The sequence below is a fragment of the Heptranchias perlo genome, chromosome 6 (genome assembly GCF_035084215.1).
Source record: "Heptranchias perlo isolate sHepPer1 chromosome 6, sHepPer1.hap1, whole genome shotgun sequence".
Taxonomy (NCBI): Eukaryota; Metazoa; Chordata; class Chondrichthyes; order Hexanchiformes; family Hexanchidae; genus Heptranchias; species Heptranchias perlo.
The window spans coordinates 6,675,351-6,692,662 of NC_090330.1; the positions used below are offsets into that span (position 1 = coordinate 6,675,351).

General features: G+C 43.2%; 1 protein-coding gene across 1 annotated transcript in view; it reads left to right on the forward strand.

Moving 5' to 3' along the window:
* Window positions 1–17,312, forward strand: part of pudp (pseudouridine 5'-phosphatase) — a 40,293-nt gene that overhangs the window by 8,413 nt on the left and 14,568 nt on the right. The window contains exons 2-3 of the mRNA XM_067985694.1: window positions 1,125–1,343; window positions 2,231–2,460. Coding sequence (XP_067841795.1) covers window positions 1,125–1,343; window positions 2,231–2,460 — 449 coding nt within the window. The remainder of the gene's footprint in view (window positions 1–1,124; window positions 1,344–2,230; window positions 2,461–17,312) is intronic.

Consider the following 17,312-nt stretch of genomic DNA (forward strand, 5'->3'; position numbering starts at 1 on the left):
TGGACCCCCCTCCGGTCCTCGCCCTCTCGCGTGCATTTTGCGCTCTCTCCTAGAAGGGGAGAAAGTACAGACGTGTGAGTGAGTGAAGATGAAGTGGTCAGCCGATGAATGCATTGCTTTGGGTGAGGCTGACCGTGAAAGAGGAGCATCGGAAGGTGAGTGTGAGACAGAGACATCGCATTGGATCAGGATTGGGGTGAGTGGCAGTGGTGGGGTCACAAATGGAGAGGTGAGGAAGTGCTCAGGAAGTGAAGGTAAGTTGAGGATGAGCCTTAAGTGGGTGTGAGGAGTGATGTGATGGAGTAGTCTTGGCAGTGCAGAATGACGTGAGGTGGGGGGTGGGGTGCAGGTGATGTGCGACACGGAATGCAGGAGAATCAGTAAGTGTACTCACTTTTGCTGGCCTAGTGAGGTCATTGAAACTCTTCCTGCACTGGACCCAAGCACGGCAGATGTTGCTACTGCTGGTGACCTCTGCTCCCACCTCGGGCCGGGCCTTCTTGGTGGCAGAGGCAGGGCGCTTCCGCCTGTCGGCCGGGTAAAATAGTTTCCTCTTCCTCCTCACTCCGGCCAGTAGCAGCTGAAGTGAGACATTGCTGAATCTTGGAGCAGTCTTGCCCCTGTGCTGCTCCATTGGGCCTTCTGGGACTTTGCTCCAGCAAAATCCATTGGAGCAATGGCGCTTTAAGTCCAGATGCTCCAGCTGACAGCCTGTCATGCGGATGCGAAGTCCGCCCACTGCGCAGCTTTCGGACGGCAAACCCGGAAACAAGGTTAAAGGGTACCAATTAAGTCGTGATCGCGTGGGGAACGATAAGTTTTTATTATACAGGTTTGCTGCGCGCTCATTGCCCCCCCCCAACCCCAGCTGCCATCCCGCCGCCCTTTTAAAATCGAGCCCTTGTTGTCTGGTGTGGCCAGGATTGGGCTTGTTTCCCCATTAGAGAACGGATAGAGGGAAAGTTGTGTGCAAATGGTTGGTATAATGATGAACTTTTCTTCATCCATATAAACATAAGATGTTGTGGTTATTTTCCTACTTGCACTGATGGGGAGAGGGGAGGGTTGGAATGTTTTGCAATGGAATATCACTTACTTTTCTGATTCTTGCATTTCTATCGCAGACACAGAAAGGCTGTACACTGCCGTGTTCGAAGAAATCTGTGATCGTTATAATAAGAAGTTTACATGGCAGTTGAAGGCCTCAATTATGGGCATGCAGTCTTTGGATGCTGCCAAAATTGTTTGTGATAAACTGGAACTTCCACTTAGTCCAGAGGAACTTTTGAAGGAATGTAACGTTCTACAGGAACGCCTATTCCCTTCTTCAGAGCTGATGCCAGGTAATTGTCAGTCAGCCACATCTTGTGCCATTAGAAGAATGAGAAGGCTCCCCCAATAGTTAAGCTGGTTAAGGCAATGAGTAGTTGTGCCATACAGACCAAGAAGAAACGAACTTGCGGGTATATGGCACCATTCACCATTCACATCCTGAGGACATCCCCACTTACGAGTAAAATCAGGAAGCACTTTTTCACACAAAGGGCAATGGAAATCTGGAATTCTCTTTCTCCACCCCCCCCCCCCCCCCCCCCCCGGCCCCGGGTCAATTGAAATTTTCAAGACAAAGATCGATCGATTTTTGTTAAGTAAGGGAATCAAGGGATATGGAGCAAAGGTGAGTAAATGGAGTTGAGGTAGAGATCAGCCATGATCTAATTGAATGGCAGAACAGGCTCGAGGGGCTGAATCGCCTACCCCTGTTCCTATGTTCACAGCCAATGAATTACTTTGGAGTGTAGTCATTGTTGCTACATAGGCAAATGTGGCCGCCAAATAGCAATGAGATAATGACCAGTTAATCTGTTTTAGTAGTGTCAGTTGGGAATTGAATATTGGCCATGGCAGCAGGGAGAAATTACCAGTATGCACTGAATCCACTGATTTTAATCAGGATGGCGGTACAGGGCATTAGAATTGGTCTCAGTGCCTTGGATTAGGAAGGGGAACATTAACCAGTGTGCCAGCTTCTGGTCACTATTAGGCAGCCATATTGGAAGTGCATGAGAACAGAATGTAAATTTATGTGATTTGTCTCTCCCCTTCTCTGCACCATCCCCGTCCTCCTACTGGCTTTGTTGCACATGACGAATGGCTGCTTGGGTGGCGTACCCCAACAGATTGATAGAAAATAGTAAATCATTGCTGTTTTTGCCGGTTTTTCCCTCAGGTGTAGAGATGTTAGTTTGTCACCTCCACAAACACAACGTACCGATTGCAGTGGGTACCAGCTCATCGCAACAGATGTTTGACCTAAAGACGACCAGGCACAAGAAGTTGTTCAGCTTATTCCACCACATCGTGTGCGGTGACGACCCAGACGTGAAGAAAAGCAAGCCCGAACCTGATACCTTCTTGGTCTGTGCTAAGAGATTTAAACCTCGGCCATGTTTCGTAAAGGTAAGGCAGTTTTTTCTGAAGGTGCTGATTCTTGCCAAAGTGCAGTTCTCCACAGCTGCCGCTTGCCTTTGATATGTTGCCCACCTAGTGAGCCTAGTAATACCTGCTGCTTACTTTCAAATTCATTATGAAGTTTTACCAAATTAAATATGCGATCTGAGCAGCCTGGATCAATGGGCAGAGAGGTGGCAGATGAAGATCAACAGTGTAAACTTATGATATTAGGTAGGAGAAGCAAGAATATGGATTACACATTAAATAGCAATGTGCTTGAGTCCAGTGTCTGCAGGCAGTAAAGAAAGCTAATAAAATGCTGGTTTGATGCTAAGCTATATGCGTGACTTACATTCTAAGAAGGTGAAGCTAAAGTTGTATTGGGCTTTGTTAAGGCCGCATCTAGAGTACTATATTCAGTTTTGGTCTCCATATTACAAGAAAGATGTAGAATCAGAGGGAGACGAGGGAAAGGCTATGAATTTAGACGAATAAGGAAAGGTTTTCTACGATGGGTCTTTACTCTGGAAAAGAGGAGCATGAGGGTGGATTTGATAGAGATCTTTAAAGTGTTCATGAGGAGGGAGAATTTCAATCCAGGAAAGTTCTTCTGTTGGGTACACAGTTCGAGGACTAAAGGACACGGTTTAAACTAAGGGTTGCGAAAGAAAATAGGAAACTTGGGCAATAGTTTTTTTTTGGTAAGAGGGTGATAGAATTGTGGAACAGTTTACCAGCTGGGGTGGTGGAACAGAGACAGGTAAGAAACTATATGATCTGACTTACCATAAGCATACCTGAGTCTTCATTGTCTTCGTGCAGCCTTCATTACTGTATCCACCCACTTTGCCTTCACCCTGGCCCTCTTAGTTGCCTCTCGCTCGTATTGTTACACCACGCCTTCCTATTACCCCTCCCCACTACCTTCAACCTCTTCCCACCACCACATTTATCATTCTTTGAAGAAACACTTAAGTTTGCTTGGTTTCCTTTTAATTTTTTTTTGGTCTACGTTTCTCCCCCTCCTGTCGCGAAGAAGCTGCCCTGCCCAAGTAGCCGTTCTTGTTGTGTGAGCCAGGACAGTGAGCATCAGCAGGATGTTTGACTGTGGAGAACGATGCAGTTGAGCCCAGTGCTGTCTTCAGCAATGTTCACACACACATACTTCCAGCTGAATTGACTGGCTAATTCAGTGCAAGTTCATCCACATGGGGCCTTATTGCATTCTTCAAAAGAGTTGAGGTGCAGTCAGTTTTGTTATTTGGGAAAACACAATAGCCATTTTGCACACAGCATAGGACTAAAGGTAGAGGGGTCAGAGGGGTGGAGGAGGGGATGGAAGGGAGCGATTGAAGAGGGGATAAGAGGGGAGTTAGAGGGAATGGGTAGTACGATGGAGAAGGGGTAGGGCAGGCACTGGAGCAAGGGGGTAGTGGGAAGGAGTCCGATGTGAAATTAATTTCGATGGTCTCAGTCTGGTTTCCAGTAGTAAACAATTTTACAACACCAAGTTATAGTCCAGCAATTTTATTTTAAATTCACAAGCTTTCGGAGGCTACCTCCTTCCTCAGGTGAACGATGTGGAAACCACATCATGGTTTCCAGTAGGCATGGAACATACATAAAACCGCTCCATATGCAGCACTAATTGGATATCTCACTCCAAGAGGCCTCAGGATGGCTGGCTGGTGTGGGAAATGGAAAAATGTCAGACTGGTACAGTAAACAGTGGGTGCTCTCCTGAGGTTGGGACAAAGTAGTGGGAACTTTACACAACTTATTCATGCTACACTTGACCTGAGAGAACTTGATGCTGACATTGGATGGCAGAAATGGAAAATATTTTATTCCCACTGGTAATGTCTCTCATCTTGATGAGCACACAGTTCACAAAAGAAAATAGTTAATAGTGATAGCGATATTGTTGGTTTTCCTGCATGTTTGCTGTAAGATAGGATGGATACAATACCAGTCTGCAATCATGATATTTCCCTTCACATTGCATCTGGATGCAGCTCAGTCAAGGTTGTCGCCTATTGAAAGATGTGTGGAGTAGTAAAGGAGAATTGTGATTAGCATTGTGCTGTTTTGCAAGGGTGATCTTTCTTTGCTTGAATTGATCCTGATGAAGTGTTTTACCTACTTGCTAAAGGAAATAATGAAAATGAATGCCCAACAATAAAAGAAATGTAGCAGCCTTGAAGCCTTCTGTGCAACATGGGGTTTGAAGCACTGAATGGCTAAAACAGCCCTCTTCTACCCAGTCTCCATATAAAATTCTTTTTAAAGTGGTACAACAACTTCATAAGTACTTTTTCTATCTGATTTGACTTGCTTGATGAATACACCTTCATTTCTTTTTCTTACCAATTCAACTTCCTCTCCCTCTCTCCTGAAGGTGCTGACTCATACTTGGTGGCTTGGGCACTCTCTGAGTACCTCTTAGAAATGGCCATACTTCCTGTGTGAACCCCCTTAGTGTTGGCACAGACCATGAGAGGCATTGAAGTTGAACCCCACCCTGTTCTCACCCAAAGCCCACCAGTTTGTGGCAGAGTTTCACTTGGTAATGATCAGGATCTTGAGCCTTGATTGATTTTTTCCCCCTTCCTAGCCCAGGGGTGCTGATGCCACTTTGTAGGATCCTTATTATTTCATAAGAACATGAGTAGGCCATATGGCCCCTTGAGCCTGCTCCGCCATTCAATAAGGTCATGGCTGATCTTCTACCTGTCCTTTCCTTCTACCTGTTGGTTCTGGCTCTCACCTCAGCTCCTACCTGCAGTTCCAAGCGTTGGGCAGGGGTTCATACCCACAGATTGAAAACCTTTCATCTATTAAAAAAATATAATAATTCACAAGTTAAAATGACCGTTGTGAAGTTCAGCACCAATGGGTGAATTTCCGCAGCAGAGCTCCCCTCTGCCCCCCCCCCCCCCCCCCCGCTGGGAAATTCACCCCCAAATCTCATTCATTGTTAGGTTACATCCACTTTAAGCACATTTGGCGTTCAATATACTAAAGACTAGGGCACAAAATGTTAAAAGGATTCGATAGGGTGGATACAGAGAAGCTATTTCCTCCGATGGGGGAAATCAAGAATGAGAAGACATAATCTTATAATAAGAGCTAGGCCATTTGGTGGTGTATATGGACTTTCAAAAGGAATTTGATAAAATGCCGCATAATAGGTTTGTCATCTAGATTGAAGCCTATGGAAAAAGGGCAGTAACAGCATAGATACAGAATTGACTAAGTAACAGGAAACATAGAGTAGTGGTGAACGGTTGTTTTTCGGACCGGAGGGAGGCATACAGTGGTGTTCCCCAGGGTTCGGTACTAGGGCCACTGCTTTTCTTGATATATATTAATGGCTTGCACTTGGGTGTACAGGGCACAATTTCCAAATTTGCGGATGACACAAAACTTGGAAGTATCATGAACAGTGAGGAGGATAGTGATAGACTTCAAGAGGATATAGACAGGCTGGTGGCATGGGTGGACACGTGGCAGATGAAATTTAATGCAGAAAAATGCAGGAAGAATGAGGAGAGGCAATATAAACTAAAGGGCACAATTCTAAAAGGTGTTCATGAACAGAGAGATCTGGGGGTATATGTGCACAAATCATTGAACGTGGCAGGACAGGTTGAGAAAGCGGTTAAAAAAGCATACGGGATCCTGGGCTTTATAAATAGAGGCATAGAGCACAAAAGCAAGGAAGTCATGGTGAACCTTTATAAAACACTGGTTCGGCCACAACTGGAGTATTGTGTCCAGTTCTGGGCACCGCACTTCAGGAAAGATATGAAGGCTTTAGAGAGGGTGCAGAAGAGATTTACTAGAATGATTCCAGAAATGAGGGACTTTAGTTACGTGGATAGACTGGAGAAGCTGGGGTTGTTCTCCTTAGAGCCGAGACGGTTGAGAGGAGATTTGATAGAGGTATTCAAAATCATGAAGGGTCTGGACAGAATAGATAGAGAGAAACTGTTCCCATTGGCGGAAGGGTCAAGAATGAGAGGACATAGATTTAAGGTGATTGGCAAAAGAACCAAGGGTCATATGAGGAAAAACTTTTTTACACAACGAGTGGTTATGATCTGGAATGCATTGCCTGAGGGGATGGTGGAGGCAGATTCAATCATGGCCTTTAAAAGGGAACCGGATAAGTACTTGAAAAGAAAAATTTTGCAGGGCTACGGGGATAGGGTGGGGGAGTGGGACTAGCTAGATTTCTCTTGCATTGAGCCGGCACGGACTCGATAGGCCGAATGGCCTCCTTCCGTGCTATAACCTTTCTGTGATCCTATGATTTAAGAGGGAAATCAGGTAGCACTTTTTTCACACAAAGGGTAGTGGAAATCTGGAACTCTCTCCCCAAAAGGCTGTGGATGCTAGGACAATTGGAGTTTTCAAGACTGAGATCGACAGATTTTTATTAGGTTAGGGTATCAAGGGATATGGAACCAAGGCGGATAAATGGAGTTGAGGTACAGATCAGCCATGATCTAAGTGAATGGCGGAACAGGTTCGAGGGGCTGAAAGGCCTTCTCCAGTTCCTATGAGCATTGCTGATATTGGGTGGAGAAATGCTTTGTATGACATTCTTCACTCTGCTATTTTAGCAGAGGTGATAACCTATTTAAAATAAACAGGTTGTATTAAAGTAGCCGATAGAGGAATGTCAAATGTATACATTATATATTCGGATGCTAATATCACTATCAGTAACTTCTAGGCTCATACTTGATATAAACAGCATTAACTTTTCAATAAAAATCTAACTAAGCTTCTAAGCATTTGTTTTTTTATGTATAGATTAGACAAAACAAATAAGGGATAAGTGAAACTGGAATTCCTCACAAAATGCTCAACTGCAGATTAGTAATCACTTTGTGGCTCTCTAATTGGTAACTGACCGTGATTCACCCATTTGCGGTTGAATGATGTGAACATAATTCAGCCAACAGCGCAGCTTAAAGCATTACAATGTTAACAGACAGGGAAATACCTGCTGACAATGAAACTGCAGTTAACAGTTGAGTTAAATATTAAGTTGTTTATTTCTTTTAAAAACTACTGAGCTCTTTCAGCTTCACACCTAACTGGAGTGCTGACTGCACGTTAACCTCCCTCTGTGTAAATCCTGTTATCTCATCAGGTACTGGGTCTTTAATGCTCAGATTTTATAAACGTGCTTATTTTTCTCAATACTTAAGAACATAAGGAATAGGGGCAGGAGTAGGCCATGCAGCCCCTCGAGCCTGCTCCGCCATTCAACTCCACTTTCCTGCCCTATCCCCATATCCCTTGATTCCCTTTCCTTGGCTCAGATGGGTTAATTCAACACAGACTGGAGATTGAATATGGAACTGTTCTCATTTGATGGTTCAGTAACACATCATGCGGTACATTTATCCATTGGCCCATTAGGGCGCTTTACATGATTTTATAAAAGCTTCATTAATGTTCCCAAACCCCCGTCCCAAGACAGGAGCAACGCATGGCTTTATAGGCACTTGCTGATCTTTTCTTTACATACAACTACTGTACCAGTAGTTCATTGATCATCTTTTGGTACTTACCCTGCAGTGTACCTTCAAATTGATTTGAGGTATCCAGGCCACCCCTTAACCACTCAGCTCTAGTGAAAAAAGCCCCAACTCAAATACACGGTGCAGCAGAAAATCACAGTTGGCAGCTTGTATTGTGTCTGGCAAGGCCAGATCTGTGTGGTAGTAGTTGCACTGTACCCAACTTGACCTTTCAACTGGTTGGTGCAAGGCACAAGGGCCAAGCTTTAACAGCCAACAACCAGAAACACACAAACTCACCCTAAAAATGCAATTGTAGCTCTTCAGGAACAGATTCTTCCTACAGTTCCGATTGATGGGGAGCTTTGTCACTCCTTCCAATGTACTTCTGTTCACATAGAAAGAAGTCGGAAATTCACCACTGCTATGAACTGGTGAAACAATTTTGCTGCCAGCAGCACTCAGAATGCTGAAAGTCAACATCCAGCCAGATGCACGTCAGAAATTCCCATTAGCAAGGGGCCAGGCTGCCTGGCGTGGGGGAGAGGGATGAACCGGGGGAAAAAACCCACTTCCATTAAGGTTATGGACCGAATTCTGATGCGTGGTGAGGGGAAGCAGATGATGTGTCCTTTAAATGTGACCCCGGTCTTCAGTGACTAAAGGAGGAAGAGGGGCCAACGGCTGCTGTGGGGGGACTAATTTAGCCAGAGGGTGAGGGGCATTTCATTTTGGCATGTGCTGTGAAATGTTCCTGCTTGTAAGCAGAAGGAAGCAGTGCTGCATTTAGCTCTGGGGAATGAAGTGGAGCATGTTTCAGTGGGGGAGAATTTGGGGAACAGTGATCATAATATTAGGTTTAGAATAGTTATGGAAAAGGACAAGGAACAATCGAATGTGAAAAAAATTGCAGTGAGTTAAAAAGGGATCTTGTCCAGGTGGATTGGAATCAAAAATTGGTAGGCAAAACAGTAACTGAACAATGAGTAGCCTTCAAGGAGGAGATGGTTTGGGTACAGAGTAGACACATTCCCATGAGGGGGAAAGGATGGGCAACCAAAGCTAGAGCTCCCTGGCAGACTAAAGATATAGAGATTAAAATGAAACAGAAAAAGGAGGCTTATGGCAAATGTAAGGTTCATAATACAATAGAGAACCAGGCTGAATACAAAAAAAGGAGAACTTCTTGTGGAGGCAGAGGGCATGGCTGAGGTACTAAATGAATACTTCTCATCAGTCTTCACTAGAGAAGAGGATGCTGTCATTTGTAGCAGTAAAGGAGAAGGTAGCAGCGATATTGGATAGGATAAAAATAGATAAAGTGGAGATACTTAAAAAAGATTGGCAGGACTCAAAGTGGAAAGGTCACCCGGTCCAGATGGGATGCATCCTAGGTTACTGAGGGAAGTAAGGGTGGAAATTGCAGAGGCTCTGGCCACAATCTTCCAATCCTCCTTAGATATGGGGATGGTGCCAGAGAACTGGAGGATTCCAACTGTTACACCCGTGTTCAAAAAAGGGGAGAGTGATAAACCCGGCAATTATAGGCCAGTCAGCCTAACGTCAGTGGCGGAGAAACTTTTAGAGACAATAATCCGGAACAAAATCAATTGGCACTTGGAAAAGTATGGACTAATAAATGAAAGTCAGCATGGATTTGTTAAAGGAAAATAGCGTTTGACTAATTTGATTGAGTTCTTTGATGAAGTAATGGAGAGTGTTGATGAGGGTAGTGCGATTGATGATGTGTATATGGACTTTCAAAAGGCATTTGATAAAGTACCACAAAATAGACCTGTTAACAAAATTAAAGTCCATGGAATTAAAGGGACAGTGGCAGCGTGGATGCAAAATTGGCTACGGGACAGAAAGTAGAGAGTAGTGCTGAACAGTTGTTTTTTAGACTGGAGGGAAGTATATAATGGTGTTCCCCAGGGATCAGTATTGGGACTACTGATCTTTTTATATATATTAATCACCTGGACTTGGGAGTAGAGGGTATAATTTCAAAGTTTGCGGATGACACGAAACTCGGAAATGTAGTAAACAATGTGGAGGATAGTAACAGACTTCAGGAGGACATAGACAGACTAGTGAAATGGGCTGACACATGGCAGATGAAATTTAACGCAGAGAAGTGTGAAGTGGTACATTTTGGTAGGAAGAATGAGGAGAGGCAATATAAAAAAATGGTGCAGTTTTAAAGGGAGTGCAGGAACAGAGAGACCTGGCGATGTATGTACACAAATCTTTGAAGGTGGCAGGACAAGTTGAGAAGTCTGTTAAAAAAGCCTAGGGGATCCTGGGCTTTATTAATAGGCATAAGAGTACAAGAACAAGGAAGTTATGCTAACCTACTGGTTAGGCCTTAGTTAGAGTATTGTGTCCAATTCTGGGCACCACACTTTAGGAACGATGACAAGGCCTTAGAGTGGGTGCAGGGGAGATTTACTAGAATGGTACCAGGGATGAAAGACTTCCGTTATATGGAGAGACTAGAGAAACTGGGGTTGTTCTTAGAGCAGAGAAGATTAAGGGGAGATTTGATAGAGGTGTTCAAAATCCTGAACGATTTTGATAGAGTAAATAAGGAGAAATTGTTTCCAGAGGCAGAAAGGTCAGTAACCAGAGGACACAGATTTTAGGTGATTGGCAAAAGAGCCAGGGATGACTTGAGGAAACATTTTTTTATGCAGCGAGTTGTAAGGACCTGGAATGCACTGCCTGAAAGGGTAGTGAAAGCAGATTCAATATTCAATAACTTTCAAAAGGGAATTAAATAAAAATTTGCAGGGCTATGGGGAAAGAGCAGTGGAATGGGACTAATTGGATAGCTATTTCAAAGAGCTGGCACAGGCACATTAGGTCGAATGGCCTCCTCCTGTGCTGTACCTACCTACGATAATCTAGCAATATAATTCAGAATCCTGTTGTTTGCTGCTCCACAGTGACTGGTAGGCAGTGCATTTGGGAGAAAAGAAGAGTGATGGTAAAAGGAGTGAGTTTTGAACCAATATCGTTTTTGCCTTTTACATTTATTTTTTCAGATCTTGCTTTCTTTAAGAATATTAAGTTTAACTTAAAAAGTAAAATAAGACTTTGAACTATAACTTGTGGAGGACATCAATTGCATAAAATGCCCTGATCTCGGGTGGAACATCAGTTCTCATCATTAACCCCACAGACTGATGATATTATAACCACGATATACAACCTCTTTAATCTGATAGATTAAATGATGTGTAGGAATAATTCTGCTTGGTTCTAAGCCTTTCTAGTAGAAATAAGCAAGCCATCGATCATTGGTTTGATGTGCTGATTTGAATGTCTTTTAGAACAGTCAAAGCATGTCTTTACTGTCTGCTATGCTGCAGACCAATCTTTGTAGCTGATAAATCTAGTCAAGCTTCAGTCCTTTTAGTTTCCTCCCAATTCTGACTGAGAACAGGTAGATTCTTGCTGTAAAATACAGGATGCAAAATGCATACCAAGTTCTGTCCAGACAAGGCAGTCTCTTAATATGTGCTGAAATGCATCACTGAATCTCGGGCATAAGTGCAGCCTTCAATCTGGCCAGGTGCCGGGCAGGGATCAGAATAAAAAAATGATAATGAGGTCCTGCCGTTAAATTCAGCAGGACCTCCGCCTTTCCGGGTTCCCCCCCACCATCCCCGCAAACATGCTAGCCCGCTCCCTCCCTGTAAATATAGTGGCCTATGTGTTAGCGACTTCATAAACATAATGGGAAGATTTCCTCTGGTCATTATTTCTTGAAAAATGCATTCTAAGAGCAGAGGTTTATGCTTTTGCTGCAAATAGATATCAGAGGAAATGCACCTCCTCTCAATCAGCTATAATTGGCTACGTAGAAAAACATCCTAAGGCCATTTCGCAGAGGCATGAAGTAAACAAATGCTGAGCCAAAGAAGGAGAGATTAGGAGGAGTGACCAAAAACTTGGTCAAAGAGGTGAGCTTTAAAGAGGGCTTTAAAGGAGGAGAGCGAGTGGAGAGACAGACGGGTTTAAGGAGGAAATTCCAGATAGATGATGCATTTTCTTTGTATATAATCTCATGAACTGGATGAGAAAGTATTAAAGCCTGGTGCAAGAAACACAATTTAAAGGGCATATTTTCATGGTTTGTGATTAAGCTTTAGTTTGTGTGTTGCTGCAGAGAGCTTCTCAAACTCAGGACCAAGTGCAATACAGGAACATTCCAATTAATTTGCAATCAGATGGGCCCACGGTTGCAGCTCATAGAAAATCCAAAGCTCTAGTTATAAAATAACTGATACTGAGAGTGATCTTTAAAGTCAGATAAAACACTCATGCTAAGCTCCTCTGATACCTTAGTGGGTAATGGCTTTACCCAGTGTGGTGCTAAGTCATTGCTGGTCTGGTCCAAGGAAGGAGAGATTGATACCCGATTATAAAGGGGAGGCTGCCTTCCTGCGGGTGTCCTACTTGCCTGCTCAAAAGAGCACGATAGTATCGGGATCCAATAGGATGATGGGGTAAGTCATTCCCCTCATTTTAACTGCCCCCCCTGCCTGATTTCCATCAGGCAGGGGGAGTTAAAATCGTGGCCAGAGAGTCTATAGGAACAGCTGCCCAATGACTCAGTTATCAAATGCACCTAATGTGAAATTGAGTCAAGAACATCCCAGGTTCAATTAGTCTGCATTGTTCACTGATCTCAACCAGAGGAGCAGTTTCAGTGTTTCACTTTGCCTCAGCATTCCCCTCTAGAGAGCGGGAACATTATTTAGCATTCCAATTCTTGATTGCTCTCCAATGAGAGGAAAAAAATTGAAGGAGGAAGACTTAAACTTTTATCTTAGAATTTGACATCATCTGAAGTGTAAACTCAGTGCAAGGCCTTGATAGATCTGGCTCTGTGTTCAAGTATCCAATAGATTGTTGATGTTCTAATTAGCATCATAGAAAGGGAGCTCTATGGGCTCGTTGCTTGAGGTAGCATGTAATTGAGCAATGTAGACTAGGAGGTCCCAGGTTCGATTTGCAGTCTGTACTGAGCAAGCTGATCTCATTCAGCTTAGGAATGATGCAGTTGGTCTCAGTGAGCTAGGGCTAGGGAAGCAAAAGCCACCGAGGGTTCCTGCTCCTGATTGCTGTCCAGTGACCACTGCTGAGAAGCGCATGCAATGGGATATTAGGTGAGGCCAGGATCAGGGTCATTTGAAATACTGCCTTCAATGGAATTGTTTGCCAGTACTTACTCTTTTGGTTTCAACCCGAAGAATAGGCATTGGATGATGCATGGAGGTATGCAGAACTTGTGGGCCCATACCCCAGCAAGAGTTGATGCCTTCAAGGACAGAAGGGGAAAAAATGGAGTGCAAGGAAACTACTCAAGTTTTACCTTACAACTGGACATCGTCTGAAGTGTAACACAATCCTAGGCTGTGTTGGAACTGGCTGTATGTCCAAGTGTCTGATGGACTGTTGACATTTTAATTGGACATCATGGGAAGAAATCAAGATCTGCAAATTGGTTAGACTGCCAATATGATTAACAAAAAAAGTGTTGATGCTGTATTGATGTTCTACCACCCACTCTCACTAATATATTTAACAAATACTGTATCACATTTATAAAAGCATAGCAAAGGTATATCAAGGACAGTGTTAGTACTAGGATTTAAGTAACAGATAATGGTGGGTACATGAAATTTTCATACCATGTCTACTTGAATTTTGCCCTTCCAAAGTTGGGTTACATCTGGATAGAGCATTTTGAGCTGCAAAATTGGAAAAAGTCTAGGGGAGAACAAAAGAGGGATAGATTTTTCACAACATACAGCTCTTTCCAGTTACAGGTGATTACTGTCAGTGTTGGGAACAGTTGGGAATTATTCTGGGTAATGAATTAAGTGCATCAGACAAGAGGTGTATTGATATCGCCAGAGGGAAATGTGTTATTTTTCATTGTTTATTTCTCTCTTCTCTTTTTCTCTCTGTCTCTCTTTCGCTTTCTCCCTCTCACTATCTCTTTCGCTCCAAGCGCACATGCTGGCTCTGGGAGTTGCTTAGTCCTAGAGCAGCCTCACTGTGTTAGAGGTGTTTACCTGCAATGAATTGTCCCTCTTAAACCTCTCTGTCCCCAGTACAGCATGCACACATCAGGTGGTATTGTGGAAATAATTGAATGTCTTGGCAGACTGGTGCAGCATTCAACCTTCAGGCCGTGTGTTGCGGATCACTGCTCTGCAGTAGAGTATTACACAGTGCAATAATGACAGCAAGTGGCAGAAAGTTGACGCTGCAACTGTTTTGTTGCTCTGCCTCTTTATTGGGCCTGGTCAAAAAAACAAAAGCGTTGCCTATTTCTCTCTCTTTTATATAGTATTACATAGAATGTACAGCACAGAAACAGGCCATTCGGCCCAACAGGTCCATGCCCGTGTTTATGCTCCACACGGGCCTCCTACTTCATCTAAACTGATCAGCATATCCTTCTATTCCTTTCTCCCTCGTGTGTTTATCTAGCTTCCTCTTAAATACATCTATGCCAGCTGCCTCAACTACTCCTTGTGGTAGCGAGTTCCACATTCTAACCACTCTCTGGGTAAAGAAGTTTCTCCTGAATTCCTTATTGGATTTATTAATGAATATCTTATATTTATGGCCCCTAGTTCTGGTCTCCCCTACAAGTGGTAACATCTTCTCTATGTCTACCCTATTAAACCCTTTCATAATCTTAAAGACCTCTATCAGGTCACCCCTCAGTCTTCTCTTTTCTAGAGAAAAGAGCCCCACCCTGCTCAATCTTTCCTGACAGGTATAACTTCTCAGTTCTGGTATCCGAGTAAATCTCTTTTGCACCTTCTCCAGTGCCTCTATATCCTTTTTATAATATGGGATCAGAACTGTTCACAATACTCCAAGTGTGGTCTAACCAAGGTTCTATACAAGTTTAACATAACTTCTTTGCTTTTCAATTCTATCCCTCTAGAAATGAACCCCAGTGCTTGATTTGCCTTTTATTATGACCTTATTAACCTGTGTCGCTACTTTTAATGATTTGTGTCTGTACGCCCAGATCCCTCTGCTCCTCTATCCCATTTAGACTATTATTATCCAAGTAGTATGTGGCCCCCTTATTCTTCCTACCAAAATGTACCACCTCACACTAATCTATATTGAAATTAATTTGCCAATTCATTTTGTTTTGGATTGCTTATCTTGAATTTGAGTGGGAGCAACGATGCTGGATACTGAGAGAAAAAAATTAAAAGAGGTAGGAATTACACTAATTTGTAAGGCAAACAACAATTGCACGTGGAAGAATGTTGCCTTCTTGGGGTCAATGAGGTTGCAGAGGAGACCGGAAGGAATTAAAGCAGGAGACCAAAGGCACAGCTAAAATTTTGAGGAGGTTTTTGAAGAGCGAGGTAGAGGTAGCGAAGTCAAGTGGTTTTGAAAGAGGGTTCCAAAGAGCTGAGGTGTATTGGCTGAAAGATCATTCTACCTAGCTGTTGTTTGTGAGGTAAGTATACAGTTTGTATTTTTTGAAGGCTTGGTAATGCTCTTGGAGAAATAGGATGCTGTACTTGTAGAACTACTGTTCATTTCAGATATCACTTTGAAGCTGATTGTTTATATGGTCAGTTTTATGCATCATTTTGCCATTTGAGTTTTGCGATATCTGAATGTGGCAGTAACTGATCTGCCGACATTCATCATGTAGCGATAAAGAAAAACTGTAAATGTCAGAAATACAAGCAGGTCAGTCAGTTATCAGTGGGGACCAGAAAATTGGACCTCTATTGAGGGGATGAGAGGCTGGGATGTATGAACTTCGTTTAAATACAAAAATATGCTGAACAGGTTCCGGGCTAAATTTCATATCTTTGAGTGCGGCCTTATAGGAACATTAGGGACAGCAGTAGGCCATTCAGCCCCTCGAGTCTATTCCATCATTCAGTTAGATCTTGGAAGATCTGTACTTCAACTCCATTTACCCATCTTTGCTCCGTATCCCTTGATACCCTTACCTAACAAAAATCTATCAATCTCATAAGAACATAAGAACATAAGAAATAGGAGCAGGAGTAGGCCAATCGGCCCCTCGAGCCCCCATTCAATAAGATCATGGCTGATCTGATCCTAACCTCAAATCTAAATTCATGTCCAATTTCCTGCCCGCTCCCCAGTCCTCTCAGTCTTGAAATTTTCAATTGACCCTGCATCCACACCTTTTTGGGGAAGGGAGTTCCACATTTCCACTACCCTTTGTGTGAAAAAGTGTTTCCTGATTTCATGCCTAAATGGCCTAGCTTTAATTTTAAGATTATGCCCTCTTTTCTCACCGGAGGAAATAGCTTCACTGTATCTACCTTAGTGAATACTTTTATCATTTTAAATACCTCTATTAGATCACCCCTCAACCTCCTAACCTCACAAAAAACACTGATAACATGCCAACCTACAGAACTCAGAAAAGCTGACAAACAGCTTCAAAAAAACTGACACGGCCCCAAGAAAAATCTGACAACTTATGAAATAATGAACAACTGAGAAACAGCCCTTAATAAAAGCCAATGACCAAGACAGCTGCTTCAAGAGGACTAAATAAGTTAATTTATTTTTTATTACTTTGGATTTCATGATTTTTATTATTGTTTTGGGATCACATTCTGCAATTCAGTTTGTTTTCTGTAGAAAAAAAGTAATTGTAAGGCTGAATGCCAGAGGAGAGGTGAGAGTAGCTGCCCTCAACAAGGCAGTATTTGACCAAATTTGGTGCTAAGGAGTCCTGGCAAAACTGAGGTCAGTAGGGGTCAAGGGGAAAACCCTTCATTGTTGGAGCCTTATCTGACCCAAAGCAAGATGGTCAGGTGTCAGCTGTAGTTCAGCGGGTAGCACTCTCGCCTCTAAGTCAGAAGGTTGTGGGTTCAAGCCCCCTCCCGAAACTTGAGCACAAAATCTAGGCTGACTTTTCAGTGCAGTACCAAGGGAGTGCTGTACTGTCAGAGGCGCTGTCTTTCGGATGAGGCGTTAAACCGAGGTCCCGTCTGCTCCGTCAGGTGGATGTAAAAGATCCCATGGCACTATTTCGAAGAAGAGCAGGGGAATTCTCCCCGGTGTCCTGGCCAATATGTATCCCTCAACCAACATCACTAAAACAGATTATCTGGTCATTATCACATTGCTGTTTGCGGGGCCTTGCTGCACGCGAATTGACATTTCCTACATTACAACAGTGACTACACCTCAGAAATATTGGCTGTAAAGCGCTTTGGGACGAGGTTGTGAAAGGCATTATATAAATGCAAGTCTATTTTTTCCATGGTTGTC